The 21,965-nt window shown below is 49.2% G+C and overlaps 1 protein-coding gene across 2 annotated transcripts; it reads left to right on the forward strand.

Moving 5' to 3' along the window:
• Window positions 1-359: 359 nt before the first annotated feature.
• On the forward strand, window positions 360-20,986 carry LOC130535973 (filamin-C-like). 2 transcript variants are annotated; one of them, XM_057051469.1, is made up of 47 exons: window positions 360-1,290; window positions 3,397-3,645; window positions 4,990-5,087; window positions 5,995-6,145; window positions 6,291-6,409; window positions 6,527-6,604; window positions 6,684-6,846; window positions 6,975-7,175; window positions 7,336-7,452; window positions 7,999-8,136; window positions 8,432-8,558; window positions 8,648-8,784; window positions 8,861-9,054; window positions 9,126-9,239; window positions 9,325-9,468; window positions 9,630-9,753; window positions 9,967-10,127; window positions 10,212-10,302; window positions 10,374-10,543; window positions 10,657-10,774; window positions 10,859-11,121; window positions 11,232-11,829; window positions 11,927-12,100; window positions 12,839-13,001; window positions 13,089-13,417; window positions 13,521-13,644; window positions 13,829-13,985; window positions 14,120-14,309; window positions 14,398-14,421; window positions 14,519-14,760; window positions 14,872-14,971; window positions 15,074-15,214; window positions 15,300-15,428; window positions 15,512-15,685; window positions 15,764-15,928; window positions 16,015-16,218; window positions 16,310-16,462; window positions 16,552-16,674; window positions 16,753-17,001; window positions 17,078-17,347; window positions 17,439-17,576; window positions 17,662-17,777; window positions 18,527-18,659; window positions 18,731-18,907; window positions 18,995-19,213; window positions 19,518-19,739; window positions 20,327-20,986. In XM_057051469.1, exons 1-47 carry the CDS (start codon window positions 918-920, stop codon window positions 20,512-20,514), a joined length of 8,232 nt encoding a protein of 2,743 aa, XP_056907449.1. In that variant the 5' UTR covers window positions 360-917; the 3' UTR covers window positions 20,515-20,986. The 2 variants fall into 2 exon arrangements, with proteins under 2 accessions (XP_056907449.1, XP_056907450.1); XM_057051470.1 differs by lacking the exon at window positions 7,336-7,452 and having other exon boundaries at window positions 363-1,290.
• The last annotated feature ends 979 nt before the right edge of the window (window positions 20,987-21,965 follow it).

Below are 21,965 nucleotides of genomic sequence, written 5' to 3' on the forward strand. Positions count from 1 at the left end.
AAAAAAAAACCTTCCTGAGTGTAGAATTGGCAACTTTCAACGCGGGATTTAAGCGATTTCACGAATTTAAGAGCTCGGTCGCGAATGCACAGCAACGTGTCAACATTCAGCTGCAACAAGAAGCGGAAAAACGAGTTCCAAACAGGGAAAGTGTGTTTGCTCAACATCGGGCTTAATGCCAAACTGGAACCGCAGAACTTTCTCTGATGTATGGATCGTGTAACGTCACTTATTGGGACGACGCTTCTCCCGAGCCTGCAGAGAAAAATCCCACAGTCCTGGACTTGTTTTCCCCCCTCCCTGACACCTGAGGGGGGGTCTCAGCACCCTTCTCCCTTTCTTTTCTGGATTGAATTGTTCAGCCTGCCGGACCTACACATGACACACGCAGTCCCAGCCCACCGACACCCAAATAGGAGCGTCTAAAAATAAGAAGCTTGCGACAACTGTTGCGCTCGCCGGAGTCTGACCAATCAGTACCCCACTGCCCCCCAAAGTAAACCGAGCCCGACTGCCGTGGTTCTTCTGGATTAGAGGATGATCACAGCGGCTGAGTGACGTGGCCTGTGGGGGTCCTTTATAAACCCATCTGTGCTCCAGCCCCAACATTCAGGTTAACCAGAGGAAACTCCGACAGAAGCCGCCTCAGCCCGCCGGACACCAAGCGCAACTTCTCGGGGCTAAAGTAGAGCAGAGAGAACCGCCGAGACCGCATCGACCAGCCCATTTTCGCCTTGTAAAGCGGATAATTTGATCCATCGCCCTTCTGACTGCAGTGTTTCTTCGCGGGCGCTTCCGAAAACTCCCAAGATTGAACTTTACGCGACGGGGACGCGCTTGTCATCGACCTGCTAAAGTTTTACGCGCTGCCGAGCCGGTGTCACCCAGGTGCCAAAGTGGACACGGATAAAACCACCATGATGAGCAACAACTACGATGAGCAGCAGCCCCCGCAGTACTACCAGGCCACTGACTTTGGGGAAGAGGAGGACGAGGAGATGCCGGCCACGGAGAAGGACTTGGCCGAGGACGCGCCCTGGAAGAAAATCCAACAGAACACCTTCACCAGGTGGTGCAACGAGCACCTGAAATGCGTCAACAAGACCATCACCGACCTGCAGAGGGAATTCACCGATGGGCTCAAGTTGATCTCTCTCCTCGAAGTGTTGAGCCAGAAGAAGATGTACAGAAAGTACCACACCAGACCCAACTTTAGACAGATGAAGCTGGAGAATGTTTCGGTGGCGCTGGAATTCCTGGAGAGGGAGCGCATCAAGCTGGTCTCTATAGGTAAGTAAACATTAATAGCAGAAAGGTAGAAATGACCTCATGAACCATAGCGTGTTCAGAGGTCCGGACAAGAAGCAATGCTGTCAGACGAGTCTGTCATATCTTCGCCAACACATCCAGCATCGCTCGGCTGGTATGTTATCAGCTCAGGTGTCAGCCAGCAGTCGGACACAGGCCTGTGGAAAACAACCCTGGTCTCAGGGTCAACAGCTTATTGGAAAATTCTGCAGGGTTGCCAGAGAGGTCATTAATCTGTGCTCAGGCCAAGGTCACAATGGAAATTTGTCAGGACTGTGCTAATGAGGCCGGCAGCAGCTTCTCCCTCATTATCGCGCCTATTCCGCACTGTACGCAAACACCAGCGGCAACACTGGTTCCTGTCAGGTCAGAGGTCGGGATGCCAAGGCGGCGTTGACAGTTGGCGTCATCAGAAAAAGGCAGGGAGATGAGGATTAGCTCCAGTGGGCTTTAAGAGTCCGACTCTGGCACAGATAGTGAAGGATTGTGAGATCTGTGACACATCCAGAGTGGGGAGAATATCTGGGAAAAATGTGGCGACATATTCCAGTAGTTCCATCCAGGAAGAGCGCTATTAAAGGGAATCTACTCATTTTCTGGTATGGCGGCCGGTGAACCTGACACACGCCTGAGTGAATCTCCGGGGAAGGCTGCGGCCCTGGCTAGCAGACTGTGAAGGGCCCTTGGAGGCCCCCGGTTAATGTGTCGTGAGCTTGCATGACAACAGGGACAGAAGCTCAAATCTTCTGCAAAAGCAAAGGTCACCCTCCCAACTACCACCTCTGTCGGTGGGGGGCCACAGCCAGCACGTCTGTTGCCTCTAGAGCAGCACAGACGCATGTGGTCGTACTATTTTGGCAGAATGTGGACCACTTTAGCTAACGCTGTAGCCTGCTCCCTCCTGTGCACTATTCTAAGTGCAGCCCTCTTAAGATAACGACTCGGTCACTTTCCGGTGACCCAGAGACCCTGAAAAAACACGGCTGGCTCATTTGCACATGTGGCGTGGTGTCCCAGTTTAACAGATCTTTCTGGGACAGAACAGTTGGCCTTAAAGCCGAACAGCAGGTTTAAAAAACACGCTGAGCCACATTGCGCCACCTGCCTGTGCCAGTCAAAGGGGAACACATCAAACAATGGCCTCTGACGGGAACGCCGGGAAGATAAATAGTCTGAGCGAAGCCGACCCTGATAAACACCTGCCACCAGTCCCTCTGTTAGGACCATCTTAGAGTGAATTACCCAAGATATGTCGATAAAACATTTAAGTCTAGTGCTCCTCAGAGGTTCTTCTGCTTAAATGGTTGGATTTCTAAATGAGAGTAGATTTAAAATGGCTTATTTGACAAACTCCTCCTTGGAGAACCAGGGGAAATGAGCTGATTGCTCGCTGTCAATGAATCTAATCTCCTTGTGCTTGATTTATCACATAGTAGCGCCGCGAGTTTGGGACCTAATTTGAATCCTCGCGGTATTCGTGCAGAGAAGGACCCACGTCGGCTCATCCTCAGCTGTCACAGCCCTCACAGCAACATTGTGACTAGATGACAGATTGTCAGGGGTCCTCAGTTGGACAGCTGCCCTCGAAGAAGGGGCTCGGGGAGGGGAGGCAAGCTGCGAGGAGCATTAGATTCTTGTCATCTCAGCAGTCAATCATCATTGTTTATATCTCGGCTCAGAATAGCCTGGTCATCTCTGCAGAACAGTCAGGAAAGTTTGCTCAGAAATGCGGCTGGACGACTCTCAACCCTGCTGCAACGCTGAAATTTATATTTAAAAAAACAAAACCAACCTCCATGTAATATAACAATAACCAAATGTTAGACCGCTTAATGGCAAACTCTCCTAATATGGCCCACCCCCACATTTGATAATAGGTTTCATGTTTTCTAGTTTTGCTGCAGGCCGCCTCTTATAATAATATTAGCCAATTTAACAGTGGGATAAACACTTTCTAAAAGAGCCAGAAAAAGCTACTTTTGGATGATAATATTATACCATGAAATGCTGTTGGACACACTGCATTATGGGAACTTTTGAAAGTTCTAAATCCCCATGAAAAGTGTTGTTCCCACTCTCCCTCTACAGATAGCAAAGCCATTGTGGATGGGAATCTAAAGCTGATCCTGGGTCTTATCTGGACTCTCATCCTGCACTACTCCATTTCCATGCCCATGTGGGACGACGAGGACGACGAGGAGACCAAGAAGCTGACGCCCAAACAGCGCCTGCTGGGCTGGATTCAGAACAAGGTGCCCCAGTTGCCCATTAATAACTTCAACCGCGACTGGCAGGATGGGAAGGCGCTGGGAGCCCTGGTGGACAACTGCGCCCCCGGTAAGACGCCTGATCTGGGTCTAAAAGGCCCAGCCGAGGAACTGCTGAGTCAGATTCAGTGTTAACAGTCTTTGTATGTAGCCGTTTATTTTGGTTGCTATAGCAGCCGGGGCCAGACGGGAAATCGGAAACATTATCACTCTGTCATGAGTATTTGTTTCCTTTGGTCATCGTGGAGAAATGAGAGCTAAATATCTCGAGCGCACTCACTCAAACTCTAGGTTGAGACTCAGATGTCAGCCGGCATAAATCTGCTCCTGGGGCCTAGGTGGCGTCAACGCGTTGCTGAGGCGCTGTTGATGGCTGGACGGCGTCCCCGCCAGCTGTCCTACAGCGGCTGAAGCCCTCGGCCTCACTGTTTCAGGGCCTAACCCGGCTTTAGTCTTTCCAGCCATGCTTCCACACAGCACCCCCAAATTTGGATGCATTCCTCTTCTTCTGTCATGGGGGAGACTTGGCACCGCATCAAAATGCAAAGTGATCAGTCACAGGGAGGTGCCTAAGCCGTAGATCCATGGACGGCAAGGCCACAACTTGATTTACAGCCAATTTGGGGGTTCTGATTCCAAAACGGCATTGCAGAATACTCTCCCTCCCTTTGCTTCACAGAGAGAAAGGTGGAGGAGTAGCGGGAGGAGCACAGAGCCATGTTTAACGGTGTTTATAAGAGACACTGATCTGAGGAGACACATCTTTCAAACAGTGCTGTAATACTGACCATACAAGGTTGTGTTGTTTCATCAGTCAATCCCAAACTGGAGGATAACTGGCTACCAAACCAAACCACTACTGTGAAACATAGACTGTTGTGGTTTAGATAAATATATGTAAAGAAAATGATAGATTGGAAATAAGGTGACTTAAAATCATTGTAACTTCAGCACATGTGTGCCATCTTGTATCTATAGCGTCCATAACTATAGTGTTGCATGCTGTGCAGTACATGTTATATGAATGAGAGTTTTGCAGCTTTATTTCTATTCTCACAGCACTGTTTTGCCCTGCAGACCTGATTTTAATGCTGCACTTTAATTGGATGATAGTATTCTGTCGTGTGCTTGTATGGGCTGTCTTAGTGAGTGGCCACTCCATTGTTAACTCTAATCCAATTTAGGTATTAGCATAGTGTAGGCTAGCTTCAGTCACAGCGAGAGTGCTTGCACACCTCGGGGTTGTTCATTCTGATTATATGAGAGAGGCCCTCATTGAATTCGGAGGAGCAGAGCGGTGGAGGTAAGGTCAAGCAGCGCTGTTGTGGGAGGTGTTAGGCAGATCATGGCCACTGCCCGCGTGACCTTATCCAGGTTTGTGCTGATCTAATCATTCGGTTTGCTCTTCTGCCAGGTTTGTGTCCTGATTGGGCAGACTGGGACCCAAATGAGCCTGTGCAGAATGCGAGAGAAGCCATGCAACAGGCTGACGACTGGTTGGGCGTGCCTCAGGTAAGACAGAGAGGTAGCAGACCAGCAGGACTGATCTCAGGGGGCAACAAGAACTGTTATCTGAAGGCTTCAGCGCGCTTGCACGCCGTTTGAAGCATGTAACATAACATATTTGAAATGCAAACGTGCCTGAACACATGTGCATACACCTGTAAGGCAGAGCTGAGCAGGGGAAAGGCAGGACCGTGCACTGAGCCAAAGGGAGGCTGTACCGTGCATGATATGGAGCCCAATGCTTTTTCTGAGGAGATTCTGCTGGAGAGTATCATGAAATATTTATTACCCAACTCATGTCTAATCCATTTACTGTATTGGCGCTCACAGTAAGTTAGTTTGCAGGAGTTTTATTTAGTAGAATTGTGAATTTGTGGAGGTGCGAAGTTTCTCTTGGCTAGCCGGGGAAACAGAAGTGTGAATATACCTCCGCTCATCAAAATAAAAACGTAAACAGAGCTGGAGTAAAACCTGTTTTCTTCATATGTTGATGCTGACTTGTTTGTCTAAAACACAGCTTTGGCTCTTCTTTATGAGGCTTAGCATTGATGAGATAGTCTGGGGCTGTATGTCATGGTTCTGTGGGCTGGGGGGGGGGGGGGGGGGGGGAATTCCATTGTGATGGTGTGAAGTTGAGGGAGAGAACTGGCTCAGGATAAATCCCCCTGGCCAGCTTATTGAGAGCAACAATTCTTAACCCTGCAGTCCAGGGGTTAAATATAACCTGGGTAGAACATGGTGTTGTGTAACTGTGAGATGGACAGCGCTAGAAAGAGAGGGGTGGGGGTGGGGGGGATCCTTATTAGATCCTAATGTGGTAATAGAATAGCTTTTATCATTGTTTTGGAGGTTATTTCAGGTGGATTTTAGCACTATAATCCGCACCCTTGTAAGTTGTATTTTTGTGCTCCAGGTAATCGCCCCTGAGGAGATTGTGGATCCAGATGTGGACGAGCACTCTGTGATGACATACCTGTCTCAGTTTCCCAAAGCCAAGCTGAAGCCTGGAGCTCCTCTCAGGCCCAAGCAGCTCTTCCCAAACAAAGTCAAAGCGTATGGACCTGGTGGGTAGCTCAGCACCGCCTGAGAAGGTCCACACAGTTCAGAAGAGGTCATAAATGAATAATTCATGCAGTTTCAGAAAGGCTTGTATTGATTCTTGTCCTGCCACAGGCGCTGCAGAATGTCTCACCACGTGTGTCATTGCAGGTATTGAGCCTCACGGCAACAAGGTGCTGCAGCCGGCTGTGTTCACTGTAGACACCGCGGAAGCTGGCAGCGGTGAAGTCCTCGTCTATGTGGAGGATCCTGAAGGACATACAGAGGAGGTACATCACATCCACATCCACATCGCAGAGCCTGTCAGCCGGGTTAAATAATTCCAATTTTAGGAAAAATGGTTCCCATGTAATCTTTGATCCAACCGCACACGTCTTGTTTTCTAGGCTAAGGTCAAACCCAACAAAGATAAAAGTAGAACCTACACGGTCACATATGTTCCAAAGGTTGAAGGTGTTCACAAGGTAATGAAAGTTTCTGTGTAATATTCTCCTTCCACCAAAACAAATGCAGCCATTCATCTTCCTGTCATGATTCCCTCAGGTGAAGGTGCTGTTTGCTGGCCAGGCTATCGACAAGAGTCCCTACACGGTCAATGTAGCTAAAGATATGGGTGACCCCAGCAAGGTGCATGCCAGGGGGCCAGGTTTGGACCCCGTAGGAAATGTGGCCAACAAACCCACCTACTTCGACATCTACACTGCTGGTTAGTAGTGCAAACCCAGCTGCTTTCCATCAAATAAGGCGCTTGATGTCTTGTTGAGACCAAAGGAAGCAGTGGAATTTTGAATGGAATCATCCTGTGATAACTTATTGATTTTGTGTCGCCCTCAGGTGCAGGAAATGGAGACATCAGTGTGGTCATAATCGATCCTCAGGGCAAAAAGGACACGGTGGAGCTCATCCTTGAGAATAAGGGCGACAGCGTGTTCCGCTGCACGTACCGTCCTGTGCTGGAAGGCCCTCACACCATCCACGTTCTGTTTGCAGAGCAGGAAATCCCCAAGAGCCCTTACACTGTCAACATCGCTGAAGGTGAGCTGTTTTGTAAATCACAGTGGGACAGATGTGATTTCTGAGCGCGCTGTTAGTGTCGGGGTGATCCATCCATCACAATCTGCAGTCATCTTTATTTTCCAGGGGAGAGAAAACACTCCCATTTTAGCTCGTAACCCTCCTTATCTGTCATTTCTAGCTCCATCTGCTGCTCCTCCCTTGGGAGCGCCACTGCAGATAGTCCCTCAGTCAGTGCGCACCCCTCCTGGAGCAAAGAGTGGCAGGGGGGCCCCCCCCCCAAAGCCTGTCCGTCCAAGTTAGTATGTTCTCCTGGAAGGAGCTTGTGCCGGCCGCTCAGGCCGCTTCCGCCCCTCAGACTCTTCCTCTGTGCCACAGTCGTCCGCTCCTTCTTCTTGTGTCTTGCAGCTTGATGGTTTAGTCACGCGGGACATGAAGCTCAGTGTTGTACGGACGTCATCATCTCGCTTTCGGTGTTGACAAGTTTGTTTAAGTCAAGTCTGAATTTGCATCAGCTCGTGTTTCCTCTAAGCCTGCTGTCAACATTTTGGAGCGTCTGAAATGTTGTCTGATGCTCTCTACGCTTCCAGTCTTTCAGTCAACATCCCGTTCAGCGTTCCGTGCTCGTTCCGTGCTCGTTCCGTGCTCGTGTTTCATGTGCTGTCCTCACATGTGCCGTCCGAAGTATTACAATGTCATCCTCGTTCACAGGTGCTGTCAGTCCAAACGTACCCTGAATGAGCTGTCCTTGCTACTAACCTCGCTGCACCGGCTCTCCACTCTACACAATCAATCCCTTGTTTAAATGATTCTCTCTTTAACTTCTTGTTGTCGTTGCTTTCAGCTGTGAACCCGAACGCCTGCAGAGCGACGGGAAGAGGCCTTCAGCCGAAAGGTGTGAGAGTAAAGGAGGTTGCAGACTTCAAAGTTTTCACCAAGGGAGCTGGCAGCGGCGAGCTAAAAGTCTCTGTCAAAGGACCAAGTGAGTCAGACAGCGCTCTCTCTCTCTCTCTCGCCGTCTCTCTCACCATCTCTCTGTCTCTCTCTGTCTCTCTCTCTCTCTCTCTCTCTCTCTCTGTCTCTCTCTCTCTCTCTCTCTCTCTCTCTCTCTCTCTCTCTCTCTCTCATGTGTAGAACTCCTCTCCCAGCCTCATACATTTTAAGGATTGTTTCTCTCTTTGGGTTTTTCTCTGAAGGGCAGTAATTGAGAGCCATGCATCAATCTGTACACAATGTTTTAGATTTATATGCAGATTAATTACATTATTTGTGTTTAGCTGGAGCGGAGGAGCAAGTGAAAGTGCAAGATGCAGGAAATGGTGTCTATAACTGTGAATACTACCCACTCAAACCTGGTAAATACACTGTCAGCATCACCTGGGGAGGCCATCCCATCCCACGCAGGTATTTTTCAGTTTCTGCCTCTAGGTATTCTGTAACACTGCACATCTGCATATGCTCTTTGTAATACTGCGTATTGTTGTGATCTGCAGCCCGTTTGAAGTAGAAGTGGGTGGGGAGGCAGGTTTTCAGAAGGTGAGAGCCTGGGGTCCTGGTCTGAAGACAGGCATGGTTGGGAAATCTGCCGACTTTGTGGTGGAGGCGATCGGCACAGATGTCGGAACTCTGGGTGAGCCGCGAGCAAGTGAGAGCAACTCTTAGGAAAGAAAGTGGGAGACGCTAATTTTGGGATTTTTGGTGGCCAGGTTTTTCCATTGAAGGCCCATCACAGGCTAAAATTGAATGTGACGACAAAGGCGACGGCTCCTGCGACGTGCACTACTGGCCCACCGAGCCCGGCGACTATGCCGTGCACGTTATTTGCGACGACGAGGACATTAAAGACAGCCCATTCATTGCTCACATCCTTCCTGCTGCCAATGACACTTTCCCAGAAAAGGTGATTGCTGAATTTTTAATGCACTCTATGACTTATTTTGTCACTTTAATTAACAAAATTCGACGTCTTAGGTGAAAGCCTACGGTCCAGGTCTTAAACCCACCGGCGTCACTGTGAACAAACCAACTGAATTCACCATCGATGCCCGCATGGCAGGAAAAGGGCAACTCAAGATTTATGCCCAGGTTTGGAGATTTTCCCTGGCTAAAATATTTGTATCAACCAGTGAAGACACGTCTTTTGTGCTGACGTACATTTAAATTTGCTCAGGATGCTGAAGGCTGCACCATCGACATTAAAATTACAGACAAAAGGGATGGCACTTACCTGTGTGTGTACACTCCAGTCAAACCTATCAAACACACCATCATCATCACCTGGGGAGAGGTCAATGTGCCCAACAGCCCCTTCAGGGTAAGGATAAAAACGCCTATGCACACCCAGGCAAACGCTGCTCTCCTACAACTTCAGGTCGTTTATTATAGCCACCACTCCAGAGTGTAGACTCAAGGAGTGCTGCACAAGCTGCACTTGAAGCAATTGCATTTGTCTCAAGTACACTGTGAATTTATTAGGTGCTGGTTGGCGAGGGTTCTCATCCAGACAAAGTCAAGGTCTATGGGCCTGGAGTGGAGAAGACTGGGCTCAAGGCTAACGAACCCACCTACTTCACCGTGGACTGTGGAGAAGCCGGTCAAGGTGAGGATGGAGACCGCGTGCAGGAGGGGATAATGTGCGTTTACAAAAAAAACAGCCAAATCGTGGCTTTTCTGAAAATCAGTGGCAAGAGTTATAGATCTTGAATTTGTCTGAGGAAGTAGAAGAGCCCCCCCCCCCTTCAAGGCAGGCGTTTATTTATGCAGATAGTATACTTTCAAAGGACCTCGGTGAACTCTTTCTATGCACCGTTAGGGGACATCAGCATCGGAATCAAGTGCGCCCCAGGGGTGGTCGGCCCTGGCGAGGCCGACATCGACTTTGACATCATCAAGAATGACAATGACACCTTCACTGTCAAGTACACGCCCCCTGCGCCGGGCCGATACACCATCATGGTGCTGTTTGCAGAGCAGGTAAAAATGCAGTTTCAGCTTTTTAAAAACGCGTTAAGTCTCGAGCGATGTCTCGAATTATCTTTTCTGTCGTGACGTTAACAGGAAATTCCCATCAGCCCATTCAAAGTAAAAGTAGACCCGTCGCACGATGCTGGCAAAGTGAGGGCAGAGGGTCCCGGACTCAACAAGACAGGTGGGACCCTCGGACAGAAGTGTTTTCATTTCGAAGCAGCAGTATGAGATTTAAGAGAATGTGTGTTTCAGGAGTGGAGGTGGGCACTCCAACCCACTTCACCATCTACACAAAGGGAGCTGGCAAGGCCAAGCCAGAGGTGCATTTTGCAGCATCGAGGCCGGGAGAGGCGGTTCGTGACTTTGAGATCATCGATAACCACGACTACTCCTACACTGTCAAGTACACAGCTCTTCAACAGGTAGAACAGTTTTATTAACGTCGCAGTTCTCTGTGTACACAGGAAATCTGCAGTGGAATATGACTACACTCTGTAATGATATTACATTACTGTTTATTTTTGCTTCCTTGCAGGGTAACATGTCAATTTCCGTCACTCACGGAGGCGATCCCATTCCCAAGAGTCCCTTTCATATCACCGTGGCGCCACCTCTGGATATCGGAAAGGTGAAAGTGGACGGATTAGACAACAGTAAGTTTCAGATGTCAAACATTTATGTTTATTGTCAAAGAGCAACTGAGGGTTTAAGTGTTTTATGGTGGTCATTTGCTGCAGAAGTGGAGGTTGGAAAGGATCAGGAGTTCACGGTTAACACAAAGGGTGCCGGAGGGCAGGGCAATGTTGGTGTGAAAATGACCTCACCGTCTGGCCGCCCAATCCCATGTAAGCTGGAGTCAGACAAAGCCAAGGGCATTCACAGTGTGAAGTATATTCCCCCAGAGGAGGGGCATTACAAGGTTGATGTCAGCTATGATGGAAATCCGGTGATGGGAAGCCCTTTTGGGGTTGAAGCAGTGATGCCTGCTGATCCTTCAAAGGTAAAAAAAATAAAATCATGAAAAATGGATGCTGTTCTTGACTTTTTGAAACATTTAAGCTAAAGGTGAGAGACATCTTTTTGATGTTTTTTAAATGTGTTGGATCACAGGTGCGTGCCTTTGGTCCTGGCCTTCAGGGAGGAATTGTGGGCAAACCAGCCCCTTTTACTATCGACACCAAAGGTGCTGGTGCAGGCGGGTTGGGCCTGACTGTGGAAGGTCCATGCGAAGCCAAAATCGAGTGCCAGGACAACGGCGATGGCTCGTGCTCAGTTTATTACCTGCCCACAGAGCCTGGCGAGTACGCCATCAACATTCTATTTGCAGACCAGCACATTCCTGGCTCTCCCTTCAAGGCTCCAGTGCGCATGGCTTTGGACCCCAGCAAGGTGACAGCTAGCGGGCCCGGCCTGGAGAGGGCCAAGGCAGGTGAACCAGCGACCTTCACTGTGGACTGCACCCGGGCCGGCGAAGCCGAGCTCACCATTGAGATTGTGTCAGAGACCGGGGCTAAAGCGGAGGTGCACATTCAGAAGACTGCAGAGGGGACCTTCTCTGTTACATACATCCCACCTTTCCACGGAGCACACACCATCACCATCAAGTACGGCGGCCATATGATTCCCCATTTTCCAAAGGTGCTGCAGGTGGATCCGTCTGTGGACACCAGTGGAGTGCACGTCTATGGCCCAGGAGTGGAGCCAAGAGGTAACAAGTCCGCACTTCAGTTCATATAACCACACATGACTGAGCGTTCCGGGACCTTGTAGCAATAGATCAACTAAAGGTGCCTTCATAAATCTAGGGGTCCTCAGAGATGTCACAACCCACTTCATCGTCGATGCCCACACTCTCAAGAAGGCTGGAGGAAATCACGTTAAGGTGCACGTTATCAATCCCTCTGGCACCAAAACAGAAAGTTACATCACGGACAAAGGAGACGGCACCTACAGAGTGGAGTACACAGCTTTTGAGGACGGTAGGAGAAAAGCATTGCATCATTTCCTCACGCCAGTCCAAACCACAGCTTTACAGACACTGAACTAAGATATCAAATATGTAGCTTTAAAACAAACCCCACACCTGCTGCGGGTTGAGTACAACCAGACAGATGGGAAATCATTAACAGGTTTTTGTTTGGGCAGCATTAGGGAATAAAAGAGCAGAGTGAGGAATGAAAGCATGGGAAAGAGAGGGGGTATAAATACAGAATGATGCAGTGGTGCAATGATGTGAGGGCTAGAGAGCGGGGAGGCAGACAGGCTCTGTTTTATAAATAGTGTGGGACAGAAGCTCTTAACCAGGCAGGTATGTGTGTTGAAGGCTGCCTGCACAGACCTATAGAGTGGGGGGCTGACGTGGTTATTAATAGAGACCTATAACACAAAGCAAAGGGGATCACAGAGCACTCCTCCACCGCCAGACAAGCTCTAATATCATAGGATTGAGGCTGGAAATCTGAAATATAGGCCCACTGAGAGAAAAATGTTGCAACAGAATAATGAATTGGGAACAGATGTAATGTCTTGTACATTAAACCGAGCGCATACGCTCCAGGTGCCAACTTTTAAAAAAATAAACAGATGTTTATCTCCCTAAAAGGGAATTTGTGTGACTCACAATTCATAGCGAGCAACACAGATAGGAAATGCTTTCCTGCTTTGAGGGCTGAAAGGAAGAAAGGTTTAATATCAGCCGCCTTGTGTATTATGTGCAGGAATCCATCTTATTGAGGTGCTCTATGATGACGTGCCTGTCCCAAAGAGCCCTTTCAGAGTATCTGTGGTGGAGGGATGTGATCCTAGCAGGGTCCGCGCCTTTGGGCCCGGTTTGGAAGGAGGAATTACCAACAAGGCAAACTGCTTCACCGTGGAGACGAGGTACAGGAGAATCAGTGCCGAAGATGAAACAGACTTCAATAAAAATAAAAATAAAAATGAAATAAAAACCCGTGGTCTGCTCTGCAGAGGAGCCGGTACAGGAGGTCTGGGGCTGACCATCGAGGGAGCATCAGAGGCAAAAATATCATGCAAAGACAACAAGGATGGCAGCTGCAGTGTGGAGTACATCCCCTTCACCCCCGGAGACTACGACGTCAACATTACCTACGGAGGTCACCCCATCCCTGGCAGCCCATTCCGTGTTCCAGTGAAGGACCCTGTGGATCCCAGCAAGGTGAAATGCTCAGGTCCAGGTCTGGGCACAGGAGTGAGAGCTCACGTTCCTCAGACTTTCACAGTAGACTGTACCCAGGCCGGACAGGCCCCTCTGGATGTCAAACTCTATGGCCCAACAGGTGAGAAGATAGAACCTAACAGCCCAAAGACAAAAACATGTCCTACCACATGCTGGAAAATCACTGGAAGCGTGCGTAAGTTGAAATAATGTCTTATTTCCAGGCACTTCAGAGCCAGTTGGTGTGAAAAACAATGGCGATGGCACTCATACAGTTCATTACACCCCGGCTCAGGACGGTCCTTACGCTGTCGCCGTCAAATATGCAGAGCAGGAGGTCCCACACAGGTACAGCATCAGTTGGGAAAAAGAGGAAAGGCATTGGCACCGTGTGCGGATATGTCTTCATTTAAATTCCCCTCTGCCTCGCTAGATTTGAAAGAGCGCGTTTCATCAAATTTTCTACTCCCGCTTCTGTCTTCTGTAGCGCCGTGTTTTGTAATTACACTTGACATTTCGCTTTCTTGCACAGTCCATTCAAGGTAATGTCTCAGCCCGGGCACGACGCCAGTAAAGTGCGTGCAAGCGGCCCTGGACTGGACACAAAAGGCGTGTCTGCGAGTCTGCCTGTGGAGTTCACTATTGATGCCCGTGATGCCGGAGAAGGACTGCTCACTGTGCAGATTCTGGTGAGGGCAGATACGATTGAGCCAACCATTTCATTTGGATTAATACATAAAATAACTGACTCAAAATCCCCTGCAGTCCATTAAAAAAAACTTAACTTAAAGTAAAAGTCATTTTCAACACCGTATGTTGTTAGGACCCGGAGGGCAAACCAAAGAATGCCACCATCCAGGACAACAGGGACGGCACCTACACGGTCTCCTATGTGCCGGACTCAACGGGCCCGTACACAATCACCATTAAATATGGAGGAGATGAGATTCCTTATTCTCCATACCGCATTCAGTCTCTGCCCACTGGAGATGCCAGCAAATGTCTCCTGACAGGTACTTAAACATCAATGGGAGCAATTCCTACACAAACAAGTATCAAAATAGCGTGTTTATATTAAAAAATCCCCCATTTTATTTGCAGTTTCTATCGGAGGGCACGGCGTGTGTGAGTATCCGGGGCATCTTTCATGTCTGCGTGGCTGTTACGCATTATAATTCATGTATTTATGCAAACCTTCATCTTTATTCTCTGTCTTTAACAGCGAACCTGCAGAAGCTGCAGACCTCAGAGGATACAGTTATTACAGTGGATGCCAAGGCTGCTGGGAAGGGCAAGGTGACCTGCAAGGTGCAGACGCCACAGGGGATGGAGCTGGACATGGATGTGGTGGAGAATCGTGATGGGACCTTTGACATTTACTACACCGCCCCTGAGCCTGGGAAATATGTTATTACCATCCGTTTTGGAGGCCAGAACATCCCTAAAAGCCCCTTCCATGTGGTGGTGGGTGAAAGAGCATTTATCCTGTGGCCCCGTGCATGATAGTCACTATTCTTCTGTCATTTACTTTCATGAAACCCACTGTTTTCTCTTTTTTCCTCTCGGTCTTGACAGGCCACAAATGAGCCCGTCGTTCCCCGCGATACTGTCGATCCTCTCTTCCGTCCCGTTAACTTCCTCGTCCCCTTCACGCCACACCAAGGAGAAATCACAGGTCTGACAAACGCCATCGCTCAAAACAGAAAGACAAAGAACTCCTGTCGCTTAAAAACAAACTTTTTAGGCCACTGGCTCAACAAACCGCTGTCAATTGCAGGTGAAGTGCGAATGCCTTCAGGCAAGACCGCCCGCTCGCATATCACTGACAACAAGGACGGCACAATCACCATCAAGTACCAGCCCACCGAGAGAGGCCTGCACGAGATGGACATCAAGTATGAAGGGAATCACATCCCAGGTCCGACAGCTGTGACGTAGCTCTCCTGCTGATTTTGTTCATTCTAGTTGTGATAGTTGTAAATAAACACATCTATCTCTCACAGGAAGCCCTCTGCAGTTCTATGTGGACGCCGTAAACACCGGAGTGGTGACTGCCTACGGTCCCGGTCTGAGTTACGGCATGGTGAACAAGGCCGCCACCTTCACGGTCGTCACCAAAAATGCAGGAGAAGGTAGTGCCCCTGTTGGTTCTGTGGCATTTGTGGCACCACGGTGGGGCTCGGTAACAGCCTGACATTACCCGTCTCACTCTCAGGTGGTCTGTCACTGGCCGTGGAAGGTCCCTCAAAGGCTGAGATCACCTGCAAGGACAACAAAGATGGCACCTGCCTGGTGTCCTATCTGCCCACAGCCCCTGGAGACTACAACATCATCGTCAAGTTTGACAACAAGCACATTCCCGGCAGTCCGTTTACTGCCAAGATCACTGGTGAGGAGCTGGTCTTTCATCACGAATTTGGTTTTAGCGGCTCGCACTCGTCTAAAACCCCTTTTATTTCATCTGAAGGCGATGACACGATAACCAGGACATCCCAGCTGAATGTTGGCACCTCGACTGATGTGTCCCTTAAGATTGCAGAGACCGATTTGAGCTCTCTGACCGCCAGTATCAGAGCGCCGTCGGGCAACGAGGAGCCCTGTCTGCTCAAGAAGCTGCCAAACAGACACCTTGGTAAGATGCCACCTAGCCTGATATCCAGGGACACCAGGGGTTTGACTCGGATTTCAAAGATATGCTCAACTCTTCTTCTTTCGCAGGTATCTCTTTCACTCCCAAGGAGGTCGGCGAGCACGAAGTGAGCGTGAGGAAGAACGGCATCCACGTGGCCAACAGCCCGTTTAAAATCATGGTTGGTCAGTCAGAGATCGGCGAGGCCAGCAGAGTCAAGGCGTTCGGCAAAGGTCTGGTGGAGGCACACACATCTGAAATGGCCGAATTCTTTGTGGATACGAGGAACGCAGGTGGGCTTTTTGAGACGGCACCTTTCACCTTCAGTCACGGGTGGCCTAGCAACGGACATCCCAGCTCATCTTTGCTTCCGTCCCCGTTCAGGTTACGGAGGACTTGCATTGTCAGTTGAGGGTCCAAGCAAAGTGGATATAAACTGTGAAGACATGGAAGACAGGACATGCAAAGTGACGTACTGTCCAACAGAACCTGGGAATTATAATGTTAACATCAAGTTTGCTGAAAAGCACATCCCAGGTGAGCCACAAAATCCAAATACAGAAACCGATTTGTAAATGAACTCTTGTTATATATATATATGGCTCTTTTGTTATTTTTTCCCCCAGGAAGTCCTTTTACAGTGAAGGTGACTGGAGAAGGTCGGATCAGAGAGAGTATTACCAGGAAAAGGCAGGCATCGTCTCTTGCCTCAGTGGGCAGCACCTGTGGCCTTAACCTCAAAATCCCAGGTGAGCAGAGGAGCCACTCTTGGAATAAACGAACCCGCTGGGTTCATTTACGTTCTAAACGCCGTCTCCTCCTTGCAGGAAACTGGTTCCAGATGGTTTCGGCTCAGGAGAGGCTGACCAGGACTTTCACCCGCAGCAGCCACACCTACACCCGCACAGAGCGCACAGAGATCAGCAAAACCCGCGCCGGGGAGACAAAGAGGGAGGTCCGAGTAGAGGAAAGCACCCAGGTGGGTGGAGGAGGAAGCCCCTTTAGAGATGTTTTTGGAGACTTTCTTGGCAGAGAGAGCTTAAGCAGCTTCGCCGGCATCACTGCCAGACCAGAGGGTGAGAATCCAAATTTAAAAGCTGCTATTAAAATGGAAAGCCCTGTAAATAAGACTCGTGGTTCTGCCTCCTGCAGTTGAGTGCGGTCCTCAGACCATGACGGCTCAGGTCACCAGCCCCGGTGGGAAAACCGTGGATGCTGACATCGTGGATGGAGGGAACAGCACCTACAGTGTTCGCTTCATCCCTCAGGAAATGGGACCCCACACTGTCAACGTCAAGTACAGAGGTCAACACGTCCCCGGCAGCCCCTTCCAGTTCACTGTAGGGCCCATGGGTGAGGGAGGGGCACACAAGGTCCGTGCTGGAGGGCCGGGTCTGGAGAGAGGTGTAGCTGCAGCTCCCTGTAAGTGTGCAAAAGTCTACTTTTACGGTTCAAATTCTTGAGTCTTGCAGGAATCTATGTGATGATTTTCATATTTTCTTTCAACTTGCAGCTGAATTTAGCATCTGGACCAGAGAGGCTGGTGCTGGTGGCCTTTCCATTGCAGTAGAAGGTCCAAGCAAAGCTGAGATCTCATTTGAGGACAGAAAGGATGGTTCCTGTGGCGTCTCCTACATAGTCAAAGAACCAGGTTGATAGACCTTCCCTTCGAGCCCCTGTCCCTCTTTTATCTGAGTAACACAATAAAGTCAGTAAATATTCCCTCTACTTCCCAGGCGACTACGAGGTGTCAATCAAGTTCAACAACGAGCACATCCCCGACAGTCCGTTCATCGTTCCAATCGCTACTTTGTCGGACGAGGCCCGCAGGCTCACTGTCACGAGCCTTCAGGTAGAGATTGAGTTGCAAATCCATGTTCACATGATGCCCAGATGACACAATGAGGCCGGAATAAGAGTTTGGATGTAACTTTGGGTTAGAGCAGCTGTCCATTGGTCCTTTGCCCTTCAAGTGTAATTGAATACCAGCGTTGGGGCATCATCCCTGACTATAACACTGTGATACTCACAGGCGATGAAGGATTGGATTAAATGTCCCTTGCTAATATGGGCTAACAAAAACTCAGCTGTGTGTATGTGTGTGTGTGCGTCAGCTCGTCTATTTGACACTCTGAGAGAAAGAAATAGTGAGCAGAATATAAAGCATCTATTGAAGATGGTGGCGACAGCTCACGATATTGCTCTCAATTCATAAATGCTTTTTAAAAAAAAAATTGCTTTCACCGTTGTCATTGCAGCTGTCAACAGCAGGGCTGTTAAAAACCTCACATTTTTAGCAAACTCAAACATCACTCCAGCGTTCTAGCTGTAAGAGCAAGGTGAAGTATAGTATCATCCCAACGTTTAGCATGTCAGCCTCCTGCGACTGGTAGGGCTGTTTGTCCACCGGTGGGGCAAAAAACAAAACAAAAAAACACTAAACGCCTCGCTGTCAACTCTGACCTTTTCTGCCTCTCACTCCCAACTGCTCGGTCTATTCTGGTTCAGGCATGAGTCACACACTTTGTGTCCCTGGAGGTGCAGGCACGCGCGCACATACACACACATTGTTCTGACGCTAGCGCTCGCTGTCTTTTTAAGGAGAAAGATTTGAAGGTAAACCAGGAGGCGTCCTTCATGGTGCAGCGCAACGGGGCTCGAGGCGTCGTCGACGCCAAAGTTCACACTCCATCTGGCTCCTCGGAGGAATGCTATGTCACCGAGCTCGACAGCGGTACGCTCAGAACCCGACTGTGCTGCGCCGTCATTTATCAGATGGTTATCAGACATTTGTGTTGTTTTCAGACAAGAACGCGATCCGCTTCATTCCACGGGAGAACGGAGTGCATTCCATTGATGTCAAGTTCAATGGGTGCCACATTCCCGGAAGCCCCTTTAATGTGCGGGTGGGAGACCCCGGTCTGATCGGAGACCCAGGCATGGTGACGGCACACGGCCCTGGACTGCAGGGAGGAACCACAGGTATCTTTGCTCTTTGTTACCGTGGCACAAATTCCTAAATACTCGAGGAGTCTTTTAATCTTTTTTTCCTCTGCTTCTTTCTCGCAGGCGTGCCTTCGGAATTTGTAGTCAAAACTTGCAATGCCGGCTCTGGCACTCTGTCCGTGAACATCGACGGGCCGTCCAAAGTCAAACTGGACTGTCGGGAGTGTCCGGAGGGCTTCAAGATCACTTACACGCCCATGGCGCCTGGAAACTATCTCATCACCATCAAATACGGAGGACCGCAGCACATAGTGGGCAGCCCGTTCAAAGCTAAAATCACAGGTCTGCCTCACAGTCATTCTCCCATCTGATCTGTGGATCTCAGCTGTCTCGATTATGAAGCAAATGTTCCTCTGAGAATGTGTGGCAGTCGGGGAGATGCTGTTGTCTTTGGTCCGGCTGTTCACTGGGCCTGGACCTGCCTGAAGCCACCCTCGCATTTTTGATACACACAAAATATGGAACATTTCCCTTAAACTTCAGGCATTTCTTAACTAAAAACTCCCCACACGCAGCAGCTGTTGTGTAACGCCTCGCTTGAAGATCTGTGACATAATATAACCGCAGTCTCCCTCATGTTTGACAGGTGCTCGGCTGTCGGGGGGACACAGCCTCCACGAAACCTCCTCAGTTTTGGTGGAAACAGTCACCAAGACGACTAAAGTGGGTGGTGCCTACAGCTCTTCCTCCTCCACCTCCGCTACAAAACTGACCTCAGACGCCAGCAAGGTCGTCTGTCGTGGAACGGGGCTGTCCAAGGCTTTGGTCGGACAGAAAAACAATTTTACAGTTGACTGCAGCAAAGCAGGTGAGTCGATCCCGGAAATCCAAAATGAAAAGATGGAATCATGGTTTCCGCAGACATGGGAGATTAAGGCCCAGCTTGTGTTGCATTGTGGGTGGAGAAACAAGCTGTTCAACAAGCCAGAGCCGCTGTTATTTTGTTAGCAAACAGTGGCAAATTTGCACGTCGAGCAAACATGCAACCAAATTAGCTTTTATTTGTGGTCTTGTTTCTGGCCAACGAGGCTCAATTTGCTATTTCCAACTTTCATTACACATGTGGCTCAAATAATCTTGTTTGTCTTGCGTCCATTCCGTAACTCCGTACAGGAAATATAATAGCTCCTCTATCTGAGCCGTTAAAATGCTCAACTTTGGAAGGAGAGGCAATTTTTCCCACCCTGAAACAGCCTTTGATAAACACGTGGAAAGCCGGAGAACCGAGCGATTAAATCTTTATGTGTTTACGACTTAGTGACACGTCCTGTTTTGCAAACAGAAATTTCATCGAGAGGTTTTCCAAAAATGAATAACCGTGCTGCTTCACACCAACACAGCCACCTACAGACCTGAGCACCGCAATCACTCGCTCCGTCTCACCGCTCTGTGCAGGTACCAACATGCTGATGGTAGGCGTGCACGGACCCCATGCCCCCTGCGAGGAGGTCTATGTCAAGCATATGGGCAACAAGCTTTATAATGTCACCTACGCCATCAAGGACAAGGGCAGCTACCAGATCATCGTCAAATGGGGTGATGACAATGTTCCCGGGAGTCCGTACAAAGTGGTCGCGCCCTAAAACAGACTGCGCCCAAGCCTCCCCCCTCCCCCCCATGCCAGAGCCATCACCTTAAATGTGCATGCATTCATCAGTATTTCATTTTGCAAACGCTGCTTCTCGCTCCTCAGCAGCCGCGGGGAGCGCTTTGAAACCTGCAAGGACGTTTGCCTACAGTCTCCTCGGTGGCAGATTGGCTGGTGTGCCAAAGATTTATGTTAACTCCAGGATTTTAAAGTGAGGGGAAGGGAAGTGCATGGTTTACAACTCTCAGAGTTAATGTTGCTGAGACTTTTGTCCAGTCAGCAGAATTTCCACTCTGTGTCTTTTTGTGTTGTCAACAAGTGGTTTAAAACGTGAATGTTAACGTTGGAGTAATCAGCAGTATTTAAGTGTGACGCATTGTGGTTTTTTTTTATGGTTTAAAAAAAATGTTATATTAACCTATTTTTGTTAAGTCCCTGCAGATCTAATAAAAATTTAATGGCTAAGATTCCTGAGGCTAAAACAGTTTGATTGTTCACAGCATCCTCTGAATCGACAAGAGAAAAATCTCTTAAATTTTTTAGTAGCTTGAACGAGCTGAACCACTGCGCCGGTCTTGGACCAGCACAATTAAAAACTAGTTGAATACCACTCTTATAGGGATCTTATAAAAACGAACCTCCAAACGTCCTTTCCTCGCCTTTGAATCCGTGAGTGTGCAGCCCAGGGTGGCCTTCAATGTACTTCTGTGCAGATGCAATCACAAGATGGCAGCATAGCTCTCATTTAAAACTACAGTCCAAACAAATACACCGGCACCAGATCGCCATTGTTTCCAATAAAGATTAACAACATCATCCTTTACTCAAAGGAGCAGAAGCAGCGTTGAATCCAGAGGCACCGTCCTCTGGTGTGTGTGTAATTAATCCTGTTGGATCAGAGACGGGGCACAAGTGGTTTCTGTTGTGGCATCCACTGGAAGGGAGGAGGAGACCCGGCTGAGGCACAAATCGACCAGAAAAGGGAGGCTGAGCCTTCTGCTTTTCTGCGCGTGTAATCGTGTCCCTGGCCTCTGTGTGCGTTCTGCGTGTCCTCTGCCTGCTCTGCGGGCCACGATCCCACAGTGATTCAGCCACCCAGCCTCCACACACTGACACACCAGCAGCACCAGTACCATCCTTCACGGAGATGAGCCTATAATTAGGTGCTAATTTTCTCTGGTTCCACTGTGACGTGGTGCTGGGGGCCATGGCGAGGCGAGGCGAGGCGCGGCGAGCGGGTGCGTTTGATGAACAGTGGCCGATAAGTCTGGACCATCTGGCCAAAAGCGTCTGACGGTGCCAGGGCAGGGCCCACCCACGTCATGATGTGTCCTCCACGTCCCTGTTCCTCCGGACAGACATCCAGGCGTCTGTCCGCCGCAACGTGTTTATATGAAGAAGCTGCCAAATGAATCAGAACTGCGTAAAAGACGCAGCTCCTCCTCG

Source organism: Takifugu flavidus, chromosome 13 (assembly GCF_003711565.1).
Source record: "Takifugu flavidus isolate HTHZ2018 chromosome 13, ASM371156v2, whole genome shotgun sequence".
Lineage (NCBI taxonomy): Eukaryota > Metazoa > Chordata > Actinopteri > Tetraodontiformes > Tetraodontidae > Takifugu > Takifugu flavidus.